Here is a 27,038-nt window from a genome sequence, read left to right as displayed (position 1 = left end):
AAAGTGAAAATGCTATTGATGCTGCAATATGTTTTTCAAAGAAGTTTTCTGAGTTTCTATTTTAAAGATTTTTTTTTTTAATTTGATAGAGATCACAAGTAGGCAGAGAGGCGGGCAGGAGGGAGGCAGGCTCCCCGCTGAAGCAGACAGCCCAATGCGGGGCTTGATCCCAGGACCCTGGGATCATGACCTAAGCCGAAGCCAGAGGCTTTAACCCACTAGGCCACCCAGGCGCCCCTCTGAGTTTCCATTTTAAAAAAAGAGTCACAGAGAATGTGTCTTTGCCCTATAGTCTCAGCAGCTGGAATAGAAACTGTGCATTTTTATGTATTGGATTGCTTAAACCTCACAACGCTTTTGCCCGGTGTGTCAGACAGCCTGTGCTACGTTTGCAAACCACCCCACACTTCTACAACAGTCGTTCATTAGCTTACAGTTCTGTGGGCTGGCGATTTGGGGTGGGCACAGCTGGGGGGTCCTCCCACTTGTATCCCCTCAACTCACTCCTGCTGCTGTATTCAGGTGGTAGACGGGGAGATGACGGGAGCTGCATGTTCTAGAATGGCCTCGTTCACAAATCTAGTAGTTGGCCGGCTGTTGGCTGGGGCACCTTGATTTCCCTTCCTGTGGCCTCTCCAGCAGGCTGCCTCCAGCTCACAGCTAGATATTTCTAAGAGGGCAAAAGTGGAAGCTGCAAGGCCTCTGAAGGTCTGGATTCAGACCCAACATGCTGTCATTTCCTCCATGGTCCACTGATCAAAGCAGGTTACTTCACTTGGAAGACTGGGAAGTAGGTCAACCCTCTTTGTGGGAATAAGTGCAAAACAGTGGCATCCATGTTTAGTGTACTGTGCAAACAGGTGTTATTATTCCATTTGGTGGGTGCCAAAATCTGGGTTCAGAAAGATTAACCATCCTACCAAATACATCAGCTCGTAAGTTGTAGAAGCAGGATGTGCGCCCAGGTCTGTCTGACCCCCCACTTTCTTCTACTCTCTCCTGGTACCTAGCTTCTCCCTTCTCTTCCCTCTCTTCCATTCTCTTTTCTTCCCTGCCCGCCTCTCCCTCCCTGGGTGGTGTGCCACCAGCTCTGGCTTAGTAACTAATAGCTTAGGGAAACTAGACTGAGAGTAGGATAATTGTAAGTGATCATTTTCATGCCTTTCTTTCTTATTTCTTTTCACCAATATGAGAAATAATGTTAACATGTAAAGCCATGTCTTCTGCTCCCACCCAAGGAGGGAAATCTGAGGAGAACAGAACTGAGGGGCACTGTGGGGGCAGGTGGGATGTACAAAGTCACATGAGTCCAACAGAAATTCAGGGACTGAGGTGTGGCATGGCTCCCAGACCTGTGCTCTGCCCCTCCCTGGGCCCAAACCAAGAACAAAGGAGTCAGTTTTGATTCTCACTTTTCCTCCCACTTCTTTCCTTCATACATCACTTCATTAATAAATTGTATCAGGTGAACCTCCACAGTAGATCCCAAATCTGTCTGTTTTCCTCGGTCTCCCCTGCCACCTGTTACTCTCTGTGATCCACTGTCATCTCTCTCCAGGACCAAAATGGCCTCCTACTTCATCTCTCTGCTCCCACCTTTGTCCCCTAAGGCCCTTCCTCCCCATGACAGTCAGCATGATAATTTAAAGACATAGATCAGATAGCAGCAGCCCCTTCAAACAAAACCCAGCCATGGCTCCCCATCACTCTCTGGAAAAATCCCTGGCTTTTTTGCAATCTACAGATCCCTTGAACCTGGCCCCTTCCTTTCCCTGAATTTCATCTTTGACCACTGGGTTCTGGCTTTCCTAGTTTTATGCCATGAAGTGGCCATCAGCAGCCCCCACCTCTTACAAAACTTGTCCCAGCTCCTCATGATCCTTTCTATTATATTAGTCATTGTGTGTGTGTGTGTGTGTGTGTGTGTGTGTATTCTACAAAGAAGCCTTCTCTATTGGCTCTAGCTAAGGTTTATAACACCCGCATCCTCATTACCCTCTACTAATTCACCCTGTTCTTTTTCTTTTTAGCACCTAAAATTATTTATAATTCTGTGTTTGTTTACTTGTTTACGATCACTATTCTCTAACATAGTATAATCTCTAAGAGGGCAGGAACTCTGTCAGTTTGTTTCCAGCATGTACTAGGAGCCCAGCACAGTGCCTCCATCTAGAAGGAACTCAATGCATACTCTGTTCCAGTCCCAGCTGGTTACTTGGCAAGGTATGCTAACCTCTCCAAGCCTCTGTCCACTAGTCTGTAAATTGAGAGCAGTAATTCCTACATCTAAGAGTTGTTGTGAAGTTTAAATGAAATGATAATATATGCAAAACACTTCAAAAACTGTAGGGCAAGGACACCTGGGTGGCTCAGTTGTTTAAGCGTCTGCCTTCAATTCAGCTCATGATCCGCAGTCCAGGGATGGAAGTTCCCTGCTCCGCAGAGAGTCTGCTTCTCTCTCTGCCTCTCGCCCCACTCATGCTCTCTTTCTCTCTCTCTCACTCTCTCAGATAAATAAATAAAATCTTAAAAAAAAAAAAAAAACAATGTGTAGGGCACACGCTAGCCATGTGATGAATTATTTATGCCCCCACTTAGGGTCAAAAAGGTAGTAGAGTCATGCTGACCCTGGCTCTGACAAGTGCCAAGTGCTTTCCAGGCTTTTCCATGAAGGGTGGACTTCGGACAAGTGGGAAATCTTTTAGCCTGCTCTCCACAGTGCCTGCATTTCCAGCCAGTGTGGATATGATTATAATTAGAGCTGCAAGACTCCTGTTTCATTTCAAAAGGATTCTGGGTATAGTACGCAACCCACCTCCAGTATGTGTCCAAAAGCAGATCCCTTTGGCAGGTGTTCTCATTTGGGCCCGTTCTCATCTTCTCGTACAATATCAGGAGTGTCTGTTTCGATTACCCTCCTTAGTCTCAGATGCCGTGTGAGAAGAGATTTGTCATAGGTGAGGTTTCAAATGGTGACCACTGAGCTAAATGCACAGCTCTCACCGGCTCTCGTGACTTCCTATATGAACAGTAGCTTGGACAAACTCACTTGCGCAGAGCCATGCCTTTTATTAGCAGCCAGAGAATGGTCTGTAATGGGAGAAATTACTCTGCTCATGCATCTCTCCCAAGGAAAACATTGTTTAGCTTGTCAAGCCCGGGGAAACCTCTTATTAGAAACTACAGCAAAGTCAATTTCTCTATTCTTGCCAACTGAAGGATTCAGAACACACCTCACTGCAGACCCTAAATTAACAATCCAGCTGGAAGGGGAGTCGAGCCCCTTTGGAAATGGGCAGGGATGTCCAAGTGGGCAGGACTCAAATCAAAGCGGAGCCCAACCTGGGCGTTTACATATTTCAAACCTATTACCCCCTTTTCTTCAGAGCTCTTTTGATCGTAACTTTTCACCAGGCAGAGTGAGGGTAATGGCAAGATCCTACTGATCTTCAGAGGCAGCTGACTTTTTTTTTTTTTTTTTTTGCTCCTTTTTATCTAATGATTTCCAATTTTAGCAAGCCGTGCTAAGGAGCCTCCAAAGTCATAAGAGTCCTTGATGGGATTCCTTTGCGTAAAAGAAAAACCCATATCTATAAGTACAAAGAAGCAGGTTGGTTTTGAGCAGCGTGATTCGCAATTCGCTTTGCATTGATCCTTCCAAGCCCTGGATTAAAACAAAGGCATACTTGTATTTCAAGTCCACTTTGGGTGAAGCCGCTCATTGATGAAATGGCAGATGAAGTGACTGTGATGCAAGATTTCAACCCAATCTCCACCACCTTCTTTGTTTGTTTTTAAAGATTTGTTTATTTATTTGAGAGACAGAGTGCATACATGCACGCACAAGTGAGGGGAGAAAGAGACTCCCAGGCAGACTCTGTACTGAGTGTGGAGCCTGACTCAGAACTCCAGCTCATGACCCTGAGATCAAAGCCAAGAGTCAGACGCTCAACTAACTGAGCCACCCAGATGTCCCTCCTCTGCCTTCTTTGATACTGAGCTGCACGCCATGACTATTTGCTATAGAATCTGCTATATGACTCAGCTGATGGCTCTGGTTGTTTCACACCAGAATAGAAGTACCGCCATGCCCTGTGCCCTCCAACAAGACAAAACCGTTATAAGCAATGTTGTTGGGGATCGTGACTGAGTCAGAACACAGCTTCGAGTGTACCCATTCAGCTTTTCCTGTGGAGACCCCTGGCAACTAACAACTGAAATGTCCCTTCAGTGCTTCTCAATCAGCTTGCTTGAAGTCAGAAAACCTCGCTGTCCCCTGACTCCAAAACAGACCCTGCATCAGGCACTCAAAGTCAGAGTTAAGACCCCATTCCCACCCTCAAGGAACTTAAGGTCCAACTCTAAACTCTTGGAAAAGAAGTTCTAGAAGAGTAGGTAACTTGTGCCAAGTTGCACTATTTATAATGGACTGATCCAGTATTGGAACCCAAGTTTATTCTTTAATTCAAAGCCTCTCCCTTTTGAACTATACCTCACTGTATCCCCTTTCCACACTGCAATATAATTATTTATAATTGCTTTTCAATTGCAGCTATTAAAATTTATTTGGCTCCACCTAACTTAAGAGGTGATTGGCGGAGACATATATTAAGGTATAAAAGCATATTATAAATGCTGAATATATTCACATATGTTAAATATATTTATATATTTAAAATAAAAATGAAATTGGTCTATCTCTGGGTGATTTAAAGGATGTTTATTTTATTTACAGTATTCTGTATTTTGTGTTTGCTGAGATTGCATTGAATCTGTATTTTTGAAATGTTTTTAAAATAAAATATATTTTTTAGACTATAAAGTGCTAATAAGTATTAGCTACTGAATTCACTGGGTGTAATAAGACTCTCAATGCATGGATTAGGTTAAAAGCACATCTAATCAGCCTTGATATTTGACGTTGATAAACGTGCCATTGCTCTCAGAACAGTAAGACTGGTTTTTAAGATCATGCTATCTCAGATTAGGGGAGTCCAGCTTTGTCCAGTTTTATCTGTCTATAAATGTTTGGTTGTACTATCACATCTGTTATCAGCCACCTTCCCTCAAGGGGTCCTTGTAGAAATCTAGTTTTAATGACACTGCATGTGAATTTGGGTTCCCAGCTCCTTGAGCATATGGATAATAGCGAGCTTACTACTGGGCCAGGCCCCCTGGAACTTCTTCATTTGGGATATAAGCTTTCTTTTGCCTCCTTAGAAACCAACCTCTGCTAATAAACGCCACTCCTGTTATCTCAAGAAGGCCTATCAATTTTCTCGCACAGACTTACTGATCTTTGGCCAACCAACCCTTTGTGTATAGAAGAAAGAGTCCCCTCCCTTTGGAAAAAGGAGGATTGGGCTTCCACAGGCATTCAGGAGATCAAGGCTGGTAATAGAACCTTCTAAGGGGTGTCAGCCTAGTACTTCTGGGCCTACACATTTATATATCAAGATAGCTGAAGGAATATATTTTTAATTTAATCTGAGGTTCCTTCTAGACACTTATTATATTGGTACATGCTTTCAAGCAGAGTGCTTTATAGCTGGGAGGTAAAATGATATTTTACAATAGTACTATGATTTCAAAGCCACATTCAGTTGCACTGTTATCTCCCTTAAGCATTACAGCAGCCCTGTAGAAAACTTATTACCTACTTTGCAGTGAGGAGACCAAGTCTTAGAAAGCCAGGATGCTGAGTCCAAGATTCAAGGGCAAGACTCAATACCAGATCTTCTGACTCCAAATGCTGAGCAATTTCCACCACTTTTCTAAAATTAAAAAACTGACCCTGGATCACAGCTGAGCATGTATGGGGTGGGAATGATCCTAGTCACAATGAAGCCAACTACTGCAAAAAGGAAGAAAAGGAGAGGGGAAAGAAGCCAATGCCTACTGGGCTTCTACTCTGTGCTGGCTGGTTTATTTCTGCGCTATCTCCTTTAAATGTCATGTCTTTCTCCCATGTGATCAAAATAGAAATAAACAAAGATTCCGTTAGCTCCCTAAAGTCACATAGCTTCCAAGTAGCAAAACTGAACTGACAACCAGTCTTTCTGGTCCTCAAACACACCATCTTAGCACACTTCACACCTCATTACAACTCACAGTGCCTCTATGCACACGGCAGATTTTAAAAGGCTTAGCAAACAAACGTTCTGTGTTGTGGGGAGGTTGATGTTCCTAAGGACACACACGTATCCCTTCCTTTCTTCTGGCCCCCCAACACTGTTTTCTTTTCCACACTGCTGACATTTTCTTCTGCCCCCTCCCCCCTCCCCCCTTGCAGCCTGCGTGGTGGTAGTTTCCGTGATTGAACAGCTTGCTCACGTTCACAACTCCACGGTGGAGGCCTCGATGGAGAGACTCTGCAGCTACCTGCCGGGTAAGTACAGAAAGGGTCATGCAGCTGTGGGTCTGCTTCTTCATTTGATTCTTGGGTCATCATGAGTGATTTTATACCCTACACCTGCTTAGGGAGGAGAAAGTAATTGAGGTGTTTATGTGAGTTGATATTTTTATGAGACTAATAGAAATTAAAACAAACACACACACACAAAAACCACTCTAGTATATTTGTGCTCCCCGATGTTCATTTTCCATCATGGCGGGATGAGACTGCTGTGGACATTTATGGAATAAAACATAGAATGGCTAATTTTTGTTTCATGTGTTACATTTATAAGGATTTGCCCACCAACTGGGGTTCATTGCCTTAAGTACCAAGAAGGTCAAAATAATGAAAAAATGGATAATTTTCAGTGATTTATGTTAGTTTAACAGCATGCACATTCCCAGAGGCACCCAGAGCCCTACCAACATGGAGCTTTGTTTAGGCTGAGAAGACAGCTGATCTTAAAAACCTAACTGGGAAAATAATCTGGGAACAGCCGATGGATTTGAACAGGATCTCAATTAAATCACTTACCCATCCTCCAAAAAAAAAAAAAAAAAAGAACTGATTGATGATTTAAACAAGTTGTGGGGGGAGGAGTTAAGATGGTGGAGGAGTAGGAGATCCCGGAGCTCCTCTTGCCCCCCAAACACAGCTGGATAGTTATCAAGTTATTCTGAACACCCAAGAAGTCCGTTCGGGGTCAGAAAGAACTGCAAGGCTCCATGTGGAAAAGCGACCACCTTTTGGGAGGTAGGAAGCGCAGAAATTCACCGGGGGAGACTGAGCTGTGGAAACGGGGCAGAGAGGGAACCTGCTTGGGCGAGCTACTGCTAAGTATTAGAGGCCTCTCTACGCAAAATCTGAACTTTTAAGATCCTTATGGGGGCAGATAAGCCAGAATTAAAGGTGCTCAGGTGGCGAAGAGGGACAGAATCCCAGGAGTGACAAGGTAGTCTGAGGATCCCCTGGGTTTCAGGAAGAATGTGTGGCACCAAGGGGCGCCTGGGTGCCCAGGCATAGAAGCCAGAGGTCCGAGAGAGCAGCAGCGGGACTTCGTGCAGGCTTTCCGCTATAAAGTGTGGACCCCCCGTCGGTCTGGCGACCCCTTTCCTGGGAAGGGCAGGCAGGCGTGAGGAGAATCTCTCCCAGGGGAACAGTATGGTTTGAGGGGTGGGCCACCCCAAAATTTGGTTTTGAAATTCAGTCACATGCCAGAAATAAAAAGGCTTGGACACAGGCAGAGTGAATGCAGGGTTCTAGCATACACAGGGGACAAAATACACAGGGCTCACAGAAGAGTAGGGGATGTGAACTGTCAGCTCCGAGGCTGAAGAGCAGGGCGCCGCCATATTCATCCCGCACGTCTGCGTTGATAAGCGTTCAGGGAGCAAAAACAGCGCCACCTAGTGGAGGCCGGAGCCCTGGCCCCCAAGCCTCACCCCACTGAGCCCTGGAGAGGGGTTTCCAACGGAGACAGGTCAGCTTGAGAATCACTGCAGCGGACACTCCCGCAGCTGACCAGCATAAACAACTAGCTCCCACCAAGTTTATTATCATTGAGTGCTGCAAAGCTTCAGCTAGAGGGGAAATAGGATTGAGCTTCCTTTTTACTTGTATTCTATATTTCTTTTATTCTTCTTATTTTTTCATTTAATAACACTAGAAACAAGAGATGTTGGTGAGGATGAGGAGAAAGGGGAACTCTCTTGACAGTGTGAATACAAACTGGTACAGCCGCTCTGGAGAATAGTATGGAGGGTCTTCAAAATGTTAAAAAATAGAATTACCCTGTGATTCAACAATCACGCTACTAGGTATTTACCCAAAGGATACACAGGTACAGATTTGAAGGGATACATGCACCCCAATGTTCATAGCAGCATTATCAACAATAGCCCAACTATGGAGAGAGCCCAAATGTCCATCAACAGATGAATGAATAAAGAGGTGATACATATACAATGGAATATTCCTCAGCCATCAAAAAGAATGAAATCTTGCCATTTGGAACAACATGGATAAAGTTAGAGTATTATGCTAAGTGAAATAAGTCAGAAAAAAACAAATATCATATGATCTCATTTACTCTGTGGAATTTAAGAAAGAAAAGAGAGGAACATATGGGAAGGGGGAAAAGGAAAAAAAAGGGGGAGAGGGAAACAAGCCATAAGAAACTCTTGATAAGAAAACAAACTGGGGGAGGTGATGGAGGTCAATGGAGGGAGGTGAGGAGGTGAGTGAGGGATGGTCTAGGTGGGTGATGGGTATTAAGGAGGGCACTTGTTACGATGAGCACTGGGTGTTGTATGTAAGTGATGAACCGCAGAGTTCTACTCCAGAAATCAATACACATTATATGTTAACTATCTAAATTTTATATAAAAAAAAGAAATAGCATAATTAGTGAATTTGCAGATTTGGGTGGAATAGGTATTATGTTTGATGATTCAATCATAATTTAACATTATCTCCATCTTCTAGAATGAATAAAACTGATTAGGTACAAAAATACACAAGTTGTGTATTTCTCTTTCAATCTCAACAAAATTGAGAAAATGCTGATTCTGTTTCCTTTATAGATCCTTTATAGAATACTATTAAGTGAACAATCACAATGGGTAAACTTCTTTGAGAATCAAATTGTCATTGATTTAACGTTAAGAAACAAATTCATCAAGGATGAATTTTTTCTCGAAGTAAGAAAGCTAGACTAATGGCGTCTGTGTCTTGGGTTTATACAGCATGTTGTGTGAACAGCACAGAAGCATTTTTGGAGGATTTACTGCATCCAGTTATAATATGCATTCACAAGCTAAATTTCTTGGAATTTAAAGATCAAGAGAGAATAGAACAGATGTGTTTACAGTGTCCCAGATTAACCATTGCTAAGGTTTTGACATATTTACATCATCTTTCTTTTATGGAATTAGAGTGTGGCAGATAAACTTGAAGCACCCTTTGGCTTCCCCTTGCCCCCAGTTCCATTCTCCTCCAATCTCCTTAGAGGGAACCACTCATATGAATTTGATGAGTATTGCTCTTGTTGAGCTTTATACTTTCACATTCACTTGTATGAATTAATAAACAATGTATGGTATTATTCAGTGAATAATTTTTTAACCTGTTTTTGGTTAAAAAATGTATTTAAAATGTTTGATATGTCTTTTAAGTCTATTTTAATCTACAAGTTTTCTTTCCTTCCCTTTCTTCGCCATGTAATTTAATTGTGGGATTTGCTCTGTAGAGTTTCCCACAGCCTGGATTTTGCTGATTGCTTCCCTGTGGTATGGTTGAGTATGTTGTTGTGTGTTCTGTATTTCGTGAAAATTTGCAGCTAGATCCAGAGGCTTGATCAGACTCCAGTTTGATTTCTTTGGCAAGACTATAAGTGGTGATGTTTTCTTTCATTGAGATGCCATTAAATGTGGTTTTTCCTTTTTGTGATATTAGCAGCTGTTGATGCTCAATAACCCGATCTATTAGTTCATTGGGAGTTGCAAAATGGTGCTATTCTAATATAACATTCATATTATATTTAGTGGTGGAAATGCATTAGAGACACTTCCCTCATCCTCATCATATTTTAAAGACATGTTCCCCACAGTCACTAATGATAATGTTTATAGTAGGAAAGTCCAGATACATTCCTGATTCCTTTGCTCTACTTGCCAGTTTTCAAATAATTCATTGCCTTTCTATGATCATCCCACAGTAGTCAATCACTTTTCTTTAAAATACCAATATGAACTCTTGAATTTATATGTATTTCATGAGTTTGTTTTGTTTTGTTTTGTTTTTTTCAATTACCATCCTTCTGTAACTCAAACTGTATCATGTTTGACCAGTGGGAACTTCAAGTTGGCTCCTGAGTCCCTTTGACACGAGTCTAAGTAACCTTTGATAGCTTCCTTACTAATTGATACAAGATGTTCCAGCCCTGACTTGTGCTTTTCCAGCCCCAGGCTTGAAATCAATCATTTCTCTCAAAAGCTCTGGTTTCCATTATTGGGAAATAGTATTTTAAGACCACAATTTGGGTGTTCATTGGCCACTGAGTTTGTCATTCTTTCTGGGTTTCTTCAGTAGACAATGCTAGGAAAAAAACATAAATTTATATATACATACATTTACCTATATTACATATAATTTTAAGACAAAATGTCTAGTGAGTTCATACTAACACTTCAAATTCAGGACTACAGGATTCTTTTTTTTTTTTTTTTTTTAAGATTTTACTTATTTACTTGAGAGAGAGAGAGATCACAACTAGACAGAGAGGCAGGCAGAGAGAGAGAGGGAAGCGGGCTCCGCAGGGAGCCCGATGCAGGATTCAATCCCAGGACCCTGAGATCATGACCTGAGGCGAAGGCAGCAGCTTAAGGAACTGAGCCACCCAGGCGCCCCTACAGGATACTTTTCTTGACAGGATTTTCTTCTTAATCTCTTCTGAATCATATCTGTATCTCTTCTTTCCATACTTGAAGGCCTAATTCTCAAGGGCAGAGGGATAAAATATCCCATCATTACTCATTCACCTCTCCCTCATTACATATATAACGTCTCAGAATGTTAATCCTCGTCCTGCTACCATTAATATACTTTATAATCACTGAGAGCAGTTAACATTGTTTTTTGTATATACTTTTCCTGTTTCTCCACCCTTTCTAGTCATTGACTATATGCCCTGAGCATACAGCTATTACGGATGATACCCATTCCCTGCCCGCCCTCACTTTGTCTCGGTCCCATCAGCAACTATTTGATTGATGTTCACCACCAGCCCTTATGAGGATGTCTCTGTAGCTGAGCTGTTGTCTAAAGTTCATTCCTCAGGAGGGACTCATGGGAACAATATTCCCTGAATTCTTGCCTGTCAATAGCTAGCTCTCTGTGCCCTTTACACTTGAAAATCAGTTGTTTTTCTGGATATGTAAATCCTTGGCACACAATTTCTTTCCCTAAGTATCTTAAATGTGTCTTTAAAAAGCCGGCTGGTAATCTAATTCCCTTTTTCTTGTAAGTCACTTGCTGTTTTTGCCTAGAAATTCAAAGATTGCTTTTTCCTTTCTTCTCCAAAATTCAGTCATCTAAGTAGAATGTGTCTTGGTGTTAGTTGTTGTATGTTGACGTCAGGCACAGAGAATATTCTCAAGTACATTTTTTTTTCAATTTATTTATTTTCAGAAAAACATTATTCATTATTTTTTCACCACACCCAGTGCTCCATGCAAGCTGTGCCCTCTATAATACCCACCACCTGGTACCCCAACCTCCCACCCACCCCCGCCACTTCAAACCCCCCAGATTGTTCCTCAGAGTACATTTTTTTATAATTTCAAGAAAGTTGTTTACTTGTTCAGTTTCATTGATTTGGTTTTCTTTTTCAGAGATTTCTAATATCCGTATTTTGAATCTTCTTTGCCTAACCTCGATATGTTGCCTAGCTATTGAATAGTTTCTATCCCTTTATTTTTTCTCTTGAAAGTTGTACTCCTTTTCACCTTGTATTTTACTTAAGACATTAGCTATTGTGTTCAGTTCCTGTATACACTCTAGTTTAGACTTCATTTCTCTTTTAATCTTGTATTTTTCCCTCAGTTCTTTTATTCCATGTCTGAGTTATTCTAATTCGGATTTCTGTTGTTCTTTCACGACTTGTAACATTTTATTAATGCTTCTTAACTCATTACGAAATACTATGTTATTTTTTAGTCCTTTTTGGGCTTGACTTTCTGGCATGCTTTTGCTATCTATAAGGATGTGATTCTGTTCCTTATTCTTTTTTTCTTATAATAACTTTGTATGGGAGTTGACCTAGATACATTTCTGTTGCTCATTTTTATGTGAAATTAGTTTTCCAAAACTCTTAGTTAAAGAGAAGTGGTTCAGGGTACTTTTCTGAATGCATAAAACTTTTTTTGTTGTTCCTGTGTAGTGTTAAAACACACACACAGACACACAAACCACAGAAGCTTGCTTGCTGAGAGAGTTTCTGACTATTTCCCTGCCCACTTTTATCTGGATTTTCTCTTTCCTTTGCTTCTGTCCAGCTCAGTGTTGTTTCCAAACCCAGCAGTTTCTCCTCATTATGCACACTGTCCTGTTGGGGAGCTCTGGCAGGTCAGTTTCTGCAATTTATAGATGCCTGGACAAGCCAGCCATCTTAGTCCTTTGGCCTTGGGCCCTTTGTACTCATCTGTCACAGTGGGCCAAACCCCTCCCAGTCTCGGGTGCTGTTCTTTAATTGGCCCACCATACTTTCTGAGCAATACCTATGGGCTATCTGGGGAGTCCCCTACTCTCAGGTTTCTCTGGCATTCCATTGCTTCCCTTTACTTTCTGTCATATGGACGTTGATAACCCATAGGTCTTGTGGCCATGAGTGGTTTATCCTTGCCTAAATGTGTTTTGGGGTTCATGGAGATACCTACTTATGTTCTAACAATTGTCCATGGATTGGGGGTTTTTCTTTCCAGGAGCTCTTTTTCCCCTCTTAGGTAGAAACTCAAAGAAATTCCAAAATTCCTCTGCCTTCAACATTATCTTTCCAGAATCCTCCCCATGTGGGATTTTGCTTTCATAGTAATGTCTACTGTATGTATAGCTCTGCAACTTCTGTTTTTCACTCAACAGTATGTTTTTGAGATCTGTAGATCTATGTTAAGACATAGAGACTTAGGTCAAGTCCCTTAATTACTCTACAGTTCTTCACCACATAAATGTCCCATATTTTCCTGACCCATCCCCCATTACTGGATGTTTACAGTGTATCATAAACCTTACTTTGCATTTTCACATCCCTGGATTAGAGAAAGAAGAGGAAAACATTATTACCATTTCACAAAACAGGAAAAAAAGTGAAAACAGTCATAATTATCATTAAGATTTGTTTATTGGTTGTCATTTCCGTGTAATAGACCACACTGAAGATAATCACCATTTGTACCTAGTGTTTGATTTTCTCTTTTTAGGCAAGGTTGTGTTGTTCAAAGATGAAAGGCTCAGTAAAAATTCTCCTTCCTAGATGACCTTGTCCTAATGTACTAGCGAAATGTAGCACAACAGGGACCAAGATTGCTGGTCTTTGGGGTATGGTCTGGGCTCCTTCTGACTCAACGCAGGACATTTCAGTGTCGGCTGAGGTAAATGAGAGGCAGAAGGTCAGATTCTGGTAAAATGAAAGTTGTTTTTTTACCAAAGGAAGCAAAGTAGGTATTTCAGTTTCTGGGGTGGGTTACCTCTCAACTGAAAGAATTTCAAAGGATTAAGAATGCTGCTTGGGGTTATTTTCATTTTATTAATTAATGTTTTACCTCTGGATAAAAATAAGGTGCTCAGGGGTGCCTTGGGTGGCTCAGCAGGTTGAGCCTCTGCCTTCGGCTCAGGTCATGACCTCAGGGTCCTGGGATGGAGCCCCGAGTCAGGTTCTCTGCTTGGCGGGGAGCCTGCTTCTCCCTCTCCCTCTGCCTGCCTCTCTGCCTGCTTATGATGTCTCTCTCTATCTCTCTGTGTCAAATAAATAAATAAAATATTAAGGGGCACCTGGGTGGCTCAGTTGGTTAGGCAGCTGCCTTCAGCTCAGGTCATGATCCCAGCGTCCTGGAATCGAGTCCCACAACAGGCTCCTTGCTCAGCAGGGAGCCTGCTTCTCCCTCTGTCTCTGCCTGCCATTCTGTCTGCCTGTGCTTGCTCTCTCTCTCTCTCTCTGACAAATAAATAAAATCTTTAAAAAAATAAAATAAAATATTTTAAAAAATTAAGATGCTCAGTTCAGTAAAGGCTCTTTCATTTGACATACATTAAGTTAGGGTGGGCCTTACTGTTTCCATTTTACGGAAGTGGAAACCAGGGCGTAGAATGGCCATGCAGATGGTAGAGGGAGACAAAGACACTCGGCCTCCTACCTCAGGACTTTTCCTTCTTGAAATCAAATAGGCCTGAACCATAGTGCCTACCTGAACCCCAGTATTGCCTCCTGTCTGCTGAGCCATGAGAATGGGGACAGAGGAAGTGAAATTATGGATTTCAACACACAGATACTATTTTATTTTTATTTTTTTAAAGATTTTTTATTTCTTCATGTAACAGAGAGAGAGAGAGAGATCACAAGTAGGCAGAGAGGCAGGCAGAGAGAGAGGGGGAAGCCGACTCCCTGCTGTGCAGAGAGCCCGATGTGGGGCTCGATCTCAGGACTCTGAGATCATGACCTGAGCCGAAGGCAGAGGATTAACCCACTGAGCCACCCAGGCGCCCCCACAGATACTATTTTAAAAACTATTTTAAAATAGTATTGCTTTTACCTCCAAAGCAACACAAGCTCAGAAAACATAACTTTAGCAGACTGAAAGCATGTAAACAACATTCTTGAGAATAATCACTCAGCAAATCATGTTGGCTTTTTCTTGCCTGAGAAGACTTTTTTTTTTTTCTTTTTTTGAATTTTGCAAAGCATTACTGACCTTCCGTTTCACCTACTGCTTTTGCCTCTGGCTCTCATTAGTAAACACCTTGGAAGAATCTCAGAATTGTTAATGAAAAAATGATAAATGGAATCATTCTCCCTAGGGGTGAGCAGACTCCTATGCCCTGAGACCCTTGCCGGAACTTCACTCTTCTGGGGGTCACCTCTGCAAAAATCTTATCTTCATGGAATATGATAGCTAAAAACTCATGTAGATTGAAATGAGGAAGGCAACTCTCCTCGTGTTCTGGAGATTCTGAAAATCTATGAACAAGCTAGAAAACACATAGCCTCAAAACTAGCTGTGTGTCAGTTAATCTCCCTGTGCTTCAAATTTCTCACCAGTACTTAGTCTGTCACTGACCCTGTCATACTTGGAGTTGACAAAGCATCAAATAAAATGTCCTAAGTACACCTGACAGTCATGCTGCAAATAACATGGGCTTTCAGAGTAAAAAATACAATCTCTAACAGAACCAGTTGGCCGATCTGTGACTTGGGGCCTTAAGTTCTCTAAACCTGGACGTTCCTCCCTATACAACAAGGGTAAGAATAAACACTCCCTCAAAAGATTCTTATGAGAAACTTCTTCACAGTAAATGTGAAGGTGAATGACAACCTAGAATGTGCTTGGTGTTATTTACATACACTTGTGTACATCTAAGTATGATGACTGCTCACTGGCTCCTTTTTAACCCTTCTTTGCCCTTGGGAATGGCCACGATTTTTTTTCTCCGATGCTGTTCCAAGTCTGACTCTGTAGAAATTAAATGCTCTCGTACCTTCCTGGTCACAGAGAGTTTAACTGTGTACATTTTAAGTCAGGTAACTAACAATATGTGAGCAACTTTGTTTTCCATCACTAATGGCGAGGTTACAACTGATCATGGGGATTAGGCTCTATCTGGCTTGCTCTGGGGACTTTGCATGTCTTCACTCTGTACCCTACTGTGCTGATCTAGAATTTAGCTGTCAAGGAGCCATCTCATGCTTCAGACCAGCCATTGCTCCAGGAGCCCCTCACTCTTAAGCATCATAGAATCCATCTGAGAAATGATCACAGAATCCGTTCAAGAAATGGGTCATTCAGATGGTCCGACTCAGAGAGCGAGGGGAAACACTTGCAGCCACTCATTTCAACTTGAGCAAAGCGAGGTTCCAAACACACACACACACACACACACACACCCCAACGTCTTTTATTTTACCCGAAAGAAAGCAAATTTTCTCTTCCAAGAAGTACTGCAAGAGCAAACTATTGCCCAGCTCTCAGCTAAACTAGTTCTGTGTCAGGGTACTTGCAACTGGCTGGCAGAGTGCTTTGCCGATTCATTAATTCTGAATGTCTGTTACTTAATTCTCCCAAGTTCCTAGATGGTCTAGTGAAGAAGACTGAGTCCCTGTCCCACCTTTTTCAGATGAAGGAATTGAAATCCAGAAAGGGTAAGTAGTCGAAGGTCAGAGGCAGGTGGACAGGTGCTGAAATCCGATCTCTGAGTCCTAGGACATCCGAGGTTCTCGACACTCTCCACTGCAGTGCCCCGACAAGGAGCTCCCCGGGAGAAAAGGGAGATGTTTTTATTTTCAAACAGATTTACTGAGGTATAATCACATACCAGGCAATTCACCCATTTAAAATGTATAACTCAGTGTCTTTTAGTATATTCCCAGAGATGTGCATCCATCACCACAAATTTTATTTATTTATTTTTATTTTTTTAATTTCAGTGTGCCAGAATTCATTGTTTATGTACTATACCCAGTGTTCCATGCAATACATGCCCTCCATAATACCCACCACCAGGCTCACCCAACCTCCCACCCCCTGCCCCTTCAAAACCCTTAGATTGTTTTTCAGAGTCCACAGTCTCTCATGGTTCATTTCCCCCTCCAATTTCCCCCAGATCCCTTCTCTCCATCTCCCCATGTCCTCTTTATTATTTCTTATGCTCCACAAATAAGTGAAACCATATGATAATTGACTCTCTCTGCTTGACTTATTTCACTCAGCATAATCTCTTCCAGTCCCGTCCATGATGATACAAAAGTTGGGTATTCATCCTTTCTGATGGAGGCATAATACTCCATTGTATATATGGACCACATCTTCCTTATCCATTCGTCTATTGAAGGGCATCTTGGTTCTTTCCACAGTTTGGCGACTGTGGCCATTCCTTCTATGAACATTGGGGTACAGATGGCCCTTATTTTCACCACATCTGTGTCTTTGGGGTAAATACCCAGTAGTGCAATTGCAGGGTCATAGGGAAGCTCCATTTTTAATTTCTTAAGGAATCTTCACACTGTTTTCCAAAGTGGCTGTACCAACTTGCATTCCTACCAATAGGGTAAGAGGGTTCCCTTTTCTCCACATCCTCTCCAACACACATTATTTACTGTCTTGTTAATTTTGACCATTCTAACTGGTGTGGTTTTGATTTGAATCTCTATGATGGCTAGTGATGATGAACATTTTTTCATGTGTCTGTTAGCCATTTGTATGTCTTCACTGGAGAAGTCTCTGCTCATGTCTTCTACCCGTTTTTTGACATGATTATCTGTTTTGTGTGTCTTGAGTTTGAGGAGTTCTTTATAGATCCTGGATATCAAACTTTTGTCTGTACTGTCATTTGCAAATATCTTCTCCCATTCCACGGGTTGCCTCTTTGCTTTGTTGACTGTTTCCTTTGCTGTGCAGAAGCTTTTGATCTTGATGAAGTCCCAAAAATTCATTTTTGCTTTTGTTTCCTTTGCCTTTGGAGACACATCTTGAAAGAAGTTGCTGTAGCTGATATTGAAAAGCTTACTGCCTATGTTCTCCTCTAGGATTCTGATGGATTCCTGCCTCACGTTGAGGTCTTTTATCCATTTCAAGTTTATCTTTGTGTGTGGTGTAAGAGAATGGTCAAGTTTCATTCTTCTATAATTTGAATACTTTTTATTTCTCTTTGTTGTCTGATTGCTGTTGCTAGGACTTCTAATACTATGTTGAACAAGAGTGGTGAGAGTGTGCATCCTTGTTGTGTTCCTGATCTCAATGGGAAGGCTGTGAGCTTTTTCCCATTGGGGCTGATATTTGCTGTGGGTTTTTCATAGACAGACTTTATGAAGTTGAGGAATGTTCCCTCTATCCCTATACTCTGAAGCGTTTTAATCAGGAACAGTTGCTGGATTTTGTCAAATGCTTTTTCTGCATCAATTGAGAGGACCATGTGGTTCTTCTCTCTTCTCTTATTGATTTGTTCTATGACATTGATTGATTTGCAAATATTGAAACATCCTTGCAACCCAGAGATGAATCCCACCTGGTCATGGTGGATAATCTTTTTTATGTGCTGTTGGATCCTATTAGCCAGGATCTTGTTGAGAATCTTAGCATCCATATCCATCGGGGATATTGTTCTGAAATTCCCCTTTTTCATCACCACAAACTTTAGAACATTTTCATTATATCAAAAAGGACCCTAGCACCTCTAAGCTTCACCACCCCAAATATTTATCCTCCAGAGACCCAAACAACCATGAGTCTATTCTCTGCCTCCACATATTTGCTTCTTCTGCATATTTCATATAAATACAATTACATCTTTTTCACTTAGCATAATGGTTTTACTGTCCATGTTGTGGCATGGAGGAGAGTTCCATTAGTCTTCGTAACTGAATAACATTCTATTGTATGGATATAACCCACTTAGTTCATTCATTCATTTGTGAATGGACATTAGGGTTGAGTTGTTTCCACTTCTCAGCTATTTTAAAGAAAGCCACTATGAACATTCATGTACACATTTTTGTGTGGATGTATATTTTTTATTCTTTTGGGTATAAACCTATAAGTGTACTTGTTGGATCTTATGGCAACTGTATGTTGAACCATGTGAGGAACTATAAGGCCATTAATCAAGGTGGCTACACCGTATTCTGTTCCCACCTGCAGTGATGAAGATTCTAATTTCTCCACATCAGTACCTGCTAATCTGTTGTGTTTATTATAGCATATCATAGTGGGTATGAAGTGGTATCTTTCCGTGGTTTTGATTTGCATTTCCTGAATATCTAAAAAGGTTGAGCGTGCGCTTATTGGCCATTCATATATATTCTTTGGAGAAAATCAATTCAGAAAATCTTTCCCTAAATGTTTGGTACCATTCCCCAGTGAAGCCACCTGGTTCTGGGCTCTTCTTTGGGGGAAGCGTTTGATTACTAATTCAATCTCTTGTTATACATCTATTAAGATTGTCTATTTATTCTTGAGTCAGTTTTGACATCCTGTCTTCCTTGGAATTTTTTCATCTCCTCTAGTTATCTAATTTGCTGTCATCACATGTCATAGTATTCCCTGATGGTTCTTTTCATTTCTGGAAGGTCAGTGTGGGGATATGGTTTTAAGTTCCTACTCCCAAAGCACAGTGTGTTTGAAGTTCATGCTTTATTGTAGGAAAAAAGAAGTCTATCAATAGATCTATCGGAATACAAAAATACTATTTACATTATTTACTACTGAGTAAAAATGAACTACTGGCCTGAGTTCCCCATATTTATGCTGTTCTTTCACTACCTGCCCTCCAGGCAAGGTGTGTGTAGCCCCGTTTGAGTTAAGCATGACAAGATAAATTCTCATCAGGGAGAGGTTCCCATCTTTTCCCAGGATAGCCCATCTGTCCTAATTGTGCTAAGGTTCTAATTCCCAGGGTTTCACAGTGGACTTACAAGCTGGAAAAACAGGTCCAGAGAGTTCATAGGTTTTATTGTGCAGATCAATCCACAGGGCATCCCTGCACTGTCACAGGGATTGCTTTGTTAATGTGTGTATGTGTTGGTGGGGGTGGGGGGTCTGTGTGTCTCTGGGGTAGATAGCTGTGCAGGGATCTTGACAGTCTCCTGTCTCTGGAATACCAACACCCAAAACCAAATAGCCTAAATGCAATCTTTTTTTCCCTGAATGAACACAAAAGAAGTGTATTTTTAACAAAGCTATATTTCAGCTTGCTTACTTCAATGTGAGTTCTGTTTCTTTTATTTCAACAAAGGAGAACTTCATCAACATTCAGATGTTCCTTGCTGTACAAAAGAAAATAAAACCCAAAAATGTAACTGTATTTTTATAATAAACTGGTGATCTTTATCATGCACGGTAAACAAAGTGGCATTCACATAATCCTAAAATGAGGTTTTAATGAATACATTAACTGTAACATTTTTCCTAAACCCTTTATAATTAATCACTTGAATTAATGCTAAATTAATCATTCAGCATCAGTTCCTAGTAAAGATGATTATTTTTAACTCATGTGTTAAATTCATCAGAATAAAAAATAATCTATTTCCCTTTCTTTATTTCTTCTTAGAAAAGCTGTTCTTGAAGACGACCTGCTATTTAGTAATAAGAATGTTTGGACCGGACCTCATAAAACTGTGAGTATGCCGGCACAGTAACCTGGGTCCGGTGTTGGGACATGGGGGCAACAGGAAAGCTGCCAGGCAGCTGGTTCCACTTCCAGCAGGATGTATTCACAGAACAAGGGCTTGAGCTGTGTTCTTGTTCTTGTTAGTAGTGGAGCATTCAGACCTGACTCAGATCGGTTGTTACTCAAGGCAAAGACTCCCCTTGAATTACAGTGTGGCACCTAGCTCGATTTCTCTTCAAGAGCATCTCAGAAGGAATTTTACCAACAAGTAACCAGATCCTACTGTCTGGACCTAAGCATTTAACCCTTTCTCCTGAGCTCCCCAAGGAGCCCCAGCCTTTCCCTTCTCTTCCTGCTCCGGTCCCAGGCTGTGTTCTTCCTAGGCTATTCTCCTGGGTTTCCTGGCCCTCTCCATTTCCCTAGCCCCAGCCCATGCCTCTCAGGTTCCCACATGCATGTCATTATCATCAGTCTGTTTCCTTCTGTCTCTTATGTTTCTTTCTATTTTGAGCTCAGGTGCACTGAATCAGATAAATGATTTTCCTTCCTATTCATGGCATTTTCTCATCAAGGATCCATACATGGCTTTCTTACATTTATGATTTAGTTACTTTGAATAATGTAATTAGCTTCCAAACCCACCACCCAAAAAACCAAGTCTAGGACCTTAGTTATAATTTACTCTAACAGTCCAGTTCCTCTGTCATTCTCATGCTTTTCTCCTTCCAAGTAATAATCTCCATGTTCATCTTTCTCTTGCTTTCTTTTTTTGTAGTTTTCGTATATGTGTATAAATACTTATGTTAATATATATTATATTAAATTTATATATATTTATTTATGCTAATAAATATATGTAATATATTTATAAAGAACAATAAATATAAATATATGTAATATACAAATATATGCAATATCAATAATTAGTATATAAGAAATATGTCAATCAAATATAGAAAATTAATCTTAATCAAATATTATAGGATTAATAGCTTAATGATTAATCATTATAATGAATGATAATATAATTACATAAAATAATTAGAATTTTACTACATTTATTATATATATATTGCTTTAAACCATATATTAGTTATTTCTTTAATTTATGAAGTGGGTAACACAATGTATATAATCTTCTGGGACATACCACTTTGATTTATATGTCTAAGTTTCATCCATAACATAACCTAGTGTTGTTGCTGTAGCTCATTCCCTCTGACTATATAGAATATTGTGCCTCTACAAAAGTCAGTTCCTTCACTCTTCCAATGATGGGTTTTGGGATTGTTTACTGGTTTTCTCTCTTGTGAATGATATGATGAATATTCTTATGTGATTCCTCTTTTATATGCCATAAGACTCAAAGCAGAGAGTCTTGGAAGCATCATTCCCCACAGCTAGGTAGCCTAGAATGGCAGAATATTAAGGACAAGAGGAATTGAAAATCATACAGTCCTCAGTGGTCATGAGTGCTTCGTCATGCTCTGCACCTGCCTCTATCAATATGTACCTCAATTTGTTATGGTAAATGATTTCTAATGACCCCAGACTGTGAGTATTTGGAAGGCAGGAACACTTTCTTTTTAACTCATACTTCTATTACTGTCCCTGCCTCCTAACTAGATTCTAGGCTTCTGGGTCTGCCCATTGGCCTGCAAGCTGACAGTCCACATTCTAGCTGGCCAATGTCTTTTAAATGCCAAACTAATATGGTACAAACGTGAAATTCTTCAGTATTCATGCCATTAGCAGGATTCCTTAGTGGCATACACAGGGCTATTTATAAATCAGTCCCTGAGGACGTTTTCAGATTTATCCCTTCCATACTCCAAACCACTTGTAATTCTCCACACACACACACCAAATGTTTTGGCCTCAGGACATTTGCCCTGCTTGATGCATCCGAAACCCCTACCCCAGACAAATTCTACTTCTTTAGACCTCAGCTCCAGGGTCACTTCCTGTGGAAGCTTTCTTGACCCTCTGCAGACTAAGACAGACATGTCAACTGCTGCCACCACGACCACCACACACACACACACACACACACACACACACTCTCTCTCTCTCTCTCTCTCTTTCTTTCTTTCTTTCTCTCTCACTCACACCTAGGGCCCCATGCAAACCCCTGGCACAGCACTTACCCCACCTTCGTGTAAAAGTGTGGACTTTTCTGAGTCGCTAACTAGATTGAAAGCCTTATGAGAGCAAAATGCTGAATATGTGGAAGGAAGGAAGGAAAGAAGGAAGGAAGGAAAGGGAGGGAGGGAGGGAAGGGGGAAAGAGGAAGGGAGGGAGAGAAGGAGGGGAAGAAAGAGAAGGCTTTGAATCTTCAGGGCTTGATGCTATATTTGAGTCTTCAATATATATTGAGGGCCTTCCATAAATGCTTGTTTAATTAATTATTTTAAAAGAACAAAAGTATCACTACAGATGAGCTATGAGCTATGACTAGACTGCCCCAAAGAAATAGATTGAACATATTAAATGAGAAAAAGAAAAACTTTTTAGCCTATTCATTGAATCTGCTTATATACCTTGTATAAGCCAAGTGCTCTGGGGGAAATGTCAGCTTGACCAGAGAGGTTCTGCTGAGCCTAGATCAGAGAACCAGAAAGGTAGGTGGGAAAAAGTCACATAAGCTAAAAAGGGCAGGGCATACGGATACCCAAAAGGGGGAGCCAGAGATTAGCTGCCACGTGTGCTGGGAACAAAAGGGCTGTGGTGTGGGTTGGTGGAGAAACCCATTGCTCTTCTGTAGCTGCCTGGAGAGTGGCAAGTGCAGGAGACATTTAAGCACAAGGATCAGAAAGGACAGACAGACACTATACTAGGTACTGCAGATGTGAACTGTACAAGGGACAGTCCCCACCTCAAATGACAACAAATGAATACAAGGTGATAGAGAAGAATGGTGCCAGCAAACCACCAAAAGAGGAGCACACCCTGAGTAGGTGTCGGGGAGGGGAGGACATTTTTCCCTGTGAGATGACTCAAAATACTAAGATGACAAATACTCCTTAGTATGGGCTGGGCCATTTGAAGAAAGTCAAATGTAGTAAATCATCGCTCTTCATGGCTCAGTCCACCATTAGTTTGATTTGTGAGTAATTTTCCAGTACTCATATTAGTTGTTTGCTGATAGACATTTCTTCTCTTAGACTGTACCCTTCTTACAACTTGTTTTAATCAATCACATATAGTTTTGGGTTGTTATAGATGCTGAAAATGACAACCTTATGATTTAGTTCTACCTGAATTTCAGGCTTCCAGGATTAAATGTGTTTCCTAACCCAGAGGGCATCCCTCCTCATTATTTGATACCAGTCAGTTCTCAATGATTCATGAACTAATTATTCAGCAATTACATTTCCTGCCCATTGTCAAGCCACAGGATGTTTTTGGGAAATGGGACACCTGAGCATTCAGGCATTCCTCCAAGAGCCTGGGTTGTGCAGGGAGGGACTACTTCCAGGAGCAGCCAATCTTAGCCAGTACCAGGACCTCCTCTACTTGCTTTTGATTTCCATCGTGCCATTTGTTGCCATAGCAAGGCTGATGCTTGTCTTCTGTACATCTCACTTTGCTTCCTGGGATTTATTTATGCTTGCCTCTAAATCTTAAGCCCTTGTATTCCAAACCTAGGAACTCTCAGAGATCAGGAGATGCCTAAACTACTAACATTTTTTAGAAGAAAATGTGTAACAGGGTTTATAACATAGTACACCTTAAATGTAATTAATGTATTATTTAGACACCCAAAATACAAAGCAATATCTGTGCCATTCACAAGATAATTACAGCAGCACCCCCTTATTCAGAGGGGGGGTACATTCCAAGGACCCCCAGTGGATGCCTGAAACCAGACAGTACTGAACTATATATACTATTTTTTGTTATACATACATCCTTGTGATAAAGTTTAATTTATAAATTAGGCATAGGAAATAATTAACAAAAATAATAAAATAGAACAATTATAACAATACACTGTAATATAAGTTATGTAAATGTGGTCTCTGTCTCTCTTTCTCTCTGAAAATATTTATTGCACTGTACTCACCCTTGTGATGATGTGAGATCATAAAATGCCTACATGTTGAAGTGAAGAGAGCTGAGTGACAAGGCATTGTGATGTAGAGTTAGGCTACTTTTTTTTTTTTTTCCATTATGTCCAGTTAGTCAGCATATAGTACATCACAAGTTTTTGTTGTAGTGTTCAACAATTCATTATTTGCATATAACACCCAGTGCTCATCCTAACACAGGCCCTTCCTTAATACCCATCATCCAGGGATGTCTGGGTGGCTCAGTCAGTTAAGCAACTGCCTTCAGCTCAGGTCATGATCCCACGAGCAAGGAGCCTGCTTCTCCCTCTGCCTGCCACTCCCGCTGCTTATGCTCTCCCTCTGACAAAGAAATAAATAAAATCATTGGAAAAAAAACCATCACCCAGTTACCCCTCCCCCTCCCACCCCTTCCCTTCTGCAACCCTCAGTTTGTTTCCTAGAGTCCAGAGTCTCTCATGGTTTGTCTCCCTCTCTGATTTCTTTCCATTCAGTTTTTCCTTCCTTCTCCTGTGGTCCTCCATGCTATTCCTTATGTTCCACATATGAGTGAAACCATATGATAATTTTCTTTCTCTGTTTGACTTATTTCACTCAGCATAATCCCCTCCAGTTCTATCCATGTCAATGCAAATGGTGGTTATTAATCCTTTAGTTAATCCTGACAGCTGAGTAATATTCCATTGTATATATGTACCTCATCTTCGTTATCCATTAGTCTGTTGAAGGGTATCTCAGTTCCTTCCATAGTTTGGCTATTGTGGACATTGCTGCTACAAATATTGGGGTGTGTGTGCTATTCTTGACCTTCAGATAATATGTTAGAAGGAGAATCATCAGCTTCCAGACCACAGCTGACCACTGGTCACTGAAACTATGGAAAACAAAATCACAGATAAGAGGAGGACTACTATACAAGATTTAGGGAAATTAATAAATTAATAACATGCTATGGATGTGGTTTAGAAATGGAATAAAATTATTAAGTTGCATGAGGAAGATCTTTCAGTGCTGTGAGTATATTTCTGTGACTATATATTAATATTTAAACTTTCTTTGAAAGTGATGTCAAGGTCTAAATTTGAGAGCTTTCATGTGTGGAAGGTCCTGTCCTTACTCCCTGCCATAGGCTGTTACTCTCACTGTCTGTTAACCCTGACCTTGCTTCCTTCTTTTGATTTATGGTGATGATCATCCTCATTGAATTCATTCTACTGTGATCCTAATTAAACTTGTTAATTAGCTCTGCCAAATGTGTTAACGCCTCCTTCCCCACCAGCCCTGCTCCCCCACCACATGCCTCATTCCTGCACACCTCTGTACCAGTAAGGGTAGTAAAAGGAAGTAAACTAAAATGTGACTATTTTGGTCTTTTTGCTGCTATAGGAAAACAATATTGGGTGGGAATAGTTATTAAGAATTTGGAGATTTCTGGGGTGCCTGGGTGGCTCAATGGGTTAAAGCCTCTGCCTTCAGCTCAGGTCATGATCCCAGGGTCCTGGGATGGAGCCCCACATCAGGCTCTCCCCTCAGTGGGGAGCCTGCTCCTCCTTTCTCTCTCTGTCTGCCTCTCTGCCTACTTGTGATCTCTGTCTGTCAAATAAATAAATAAAATCTAAAAAAAAAAAAAAAAAGAATTTGGAGATTTCCTAAGGATTTCACATTTTATGAGTCACTTGAGCCTTCTGTTCCATGGCTGGTGAAGAGCACACATGCTACTTCTTTGCCACACATTGGCACTTCTTTCCATCTTGTACATTCTAGTGGCCCTACACTTCTCTGGATTTATGAGGCTCAGCATTTTCTATTCTTGTCTGAAGGACCGTTTCTCACTTTCAGTCTTTTGATGATGAAGCTCTGACTTTAGAGGACTCTGGGAAGAATACCACATACCTAGTTCTCTACTCCTATTCCTCAACGTAAAGACCATCAGCCTCACTCTCTGACTGTGGGGACCCCATTACCAGTCCAGTGATCAAGTTCACTTACTTGAAATTGTGCTCTACTTGCAGAGAAAATGAGTAGATCTTGGATGTCATATGATTAGTTAGTGGTCCTGGATTACCACAGATGGGATATTGGCTGTAGGTTTAAAAAAAAAAAAAAAAAGGTTAAGCAGAGCCCTATTTATCACCCTCCTGAGCCCACTAAATATTATACCCCCATAAAGAAAGAAGTCATCAGTTAAATAAATGAACCATTAAGTTGAGAACAGATGTGTGAAAACAGCTACCCTCTCCTGATTTACTGACCCTTAGTAGACATTAGTTTGCTAATAGACTTTATCTGCCATATACAGCTTGCCCCACAACTTAGAAGATGTGGCCTCCTTTTCTACTTTGTTACCTTTCCCTCCACCTCTCACGAAAGAGCCCTGGGGACAAGCAAATGACTCTCTTTTTCCCTCTTAACTCAGTGGCTCAAAAAAATTAAGACACCATCTTGCCAGGCCTCAGACAGAGATGGCATCAGGACTTGAAAGCCACAAGGAACACGGGCATATTCTCCCCAGGTTTCCTCACTGCAGAGACTGGATTCTCACCCCTGTACCCCATCCTAGAGATTAGCTTTCCAACTGCTATTCCACATGGCAGAAGATGACATTACAGTCCCAAGTCACGATGGCTCTTTTTATTCTGGGAACAGCCCAGAATGAAGTTGAAATCTTTAAGTACTAATTCTAAATTTCCATAAGAGAG

General features: G+C 41.1%; 1 protein-coding gene across 3 annotated transcripts in view; it reads left to right on the top strand.

Annotated features, from left to right (window-relative positions):
- Positions 1-27,038, top strand: part of AOAH (acyloxyacyl hydrolase) — a 161,616-nt gene that overhangs the window by 12,688 nt on the left and 121,890 nt on the right. For all 3 annotated transcript variants that reach the window (XM_044246374.1, XM_044246375.1, XM_044246373.1), the window contains 2 exons: positions 6,293-6,388; positions 20,210-20,276. In XM_044246374.1, coding sequence (XP_044102309.1) covers positions 6,293-6,388; positions 20,210-20,276 — 163 coding nt within the window. The remainder of the gene's footprint in view (positions 1-6,292; positions 6,389-20,209; positions 20,277-27,038) is intronic.

This window comes from Neovison vison, chromosome 4 (genome assembly GCF_020171115.1).
Source record: "Neovison vison isolate M4711 chromosome 4, ASM_NN_V1, whole genome shotgun sequence".
NCBI classification, from domain to species: Eukaryota; Metazoa; Chordata; class Mammalia; order Carnivora; family Mustelidae; genus Neogale; species Neogale vison.
Note: the sequence above shows the minus strand (reverse complement) of the source record. Positions and strands in the feature narration are given on the sequence as shown.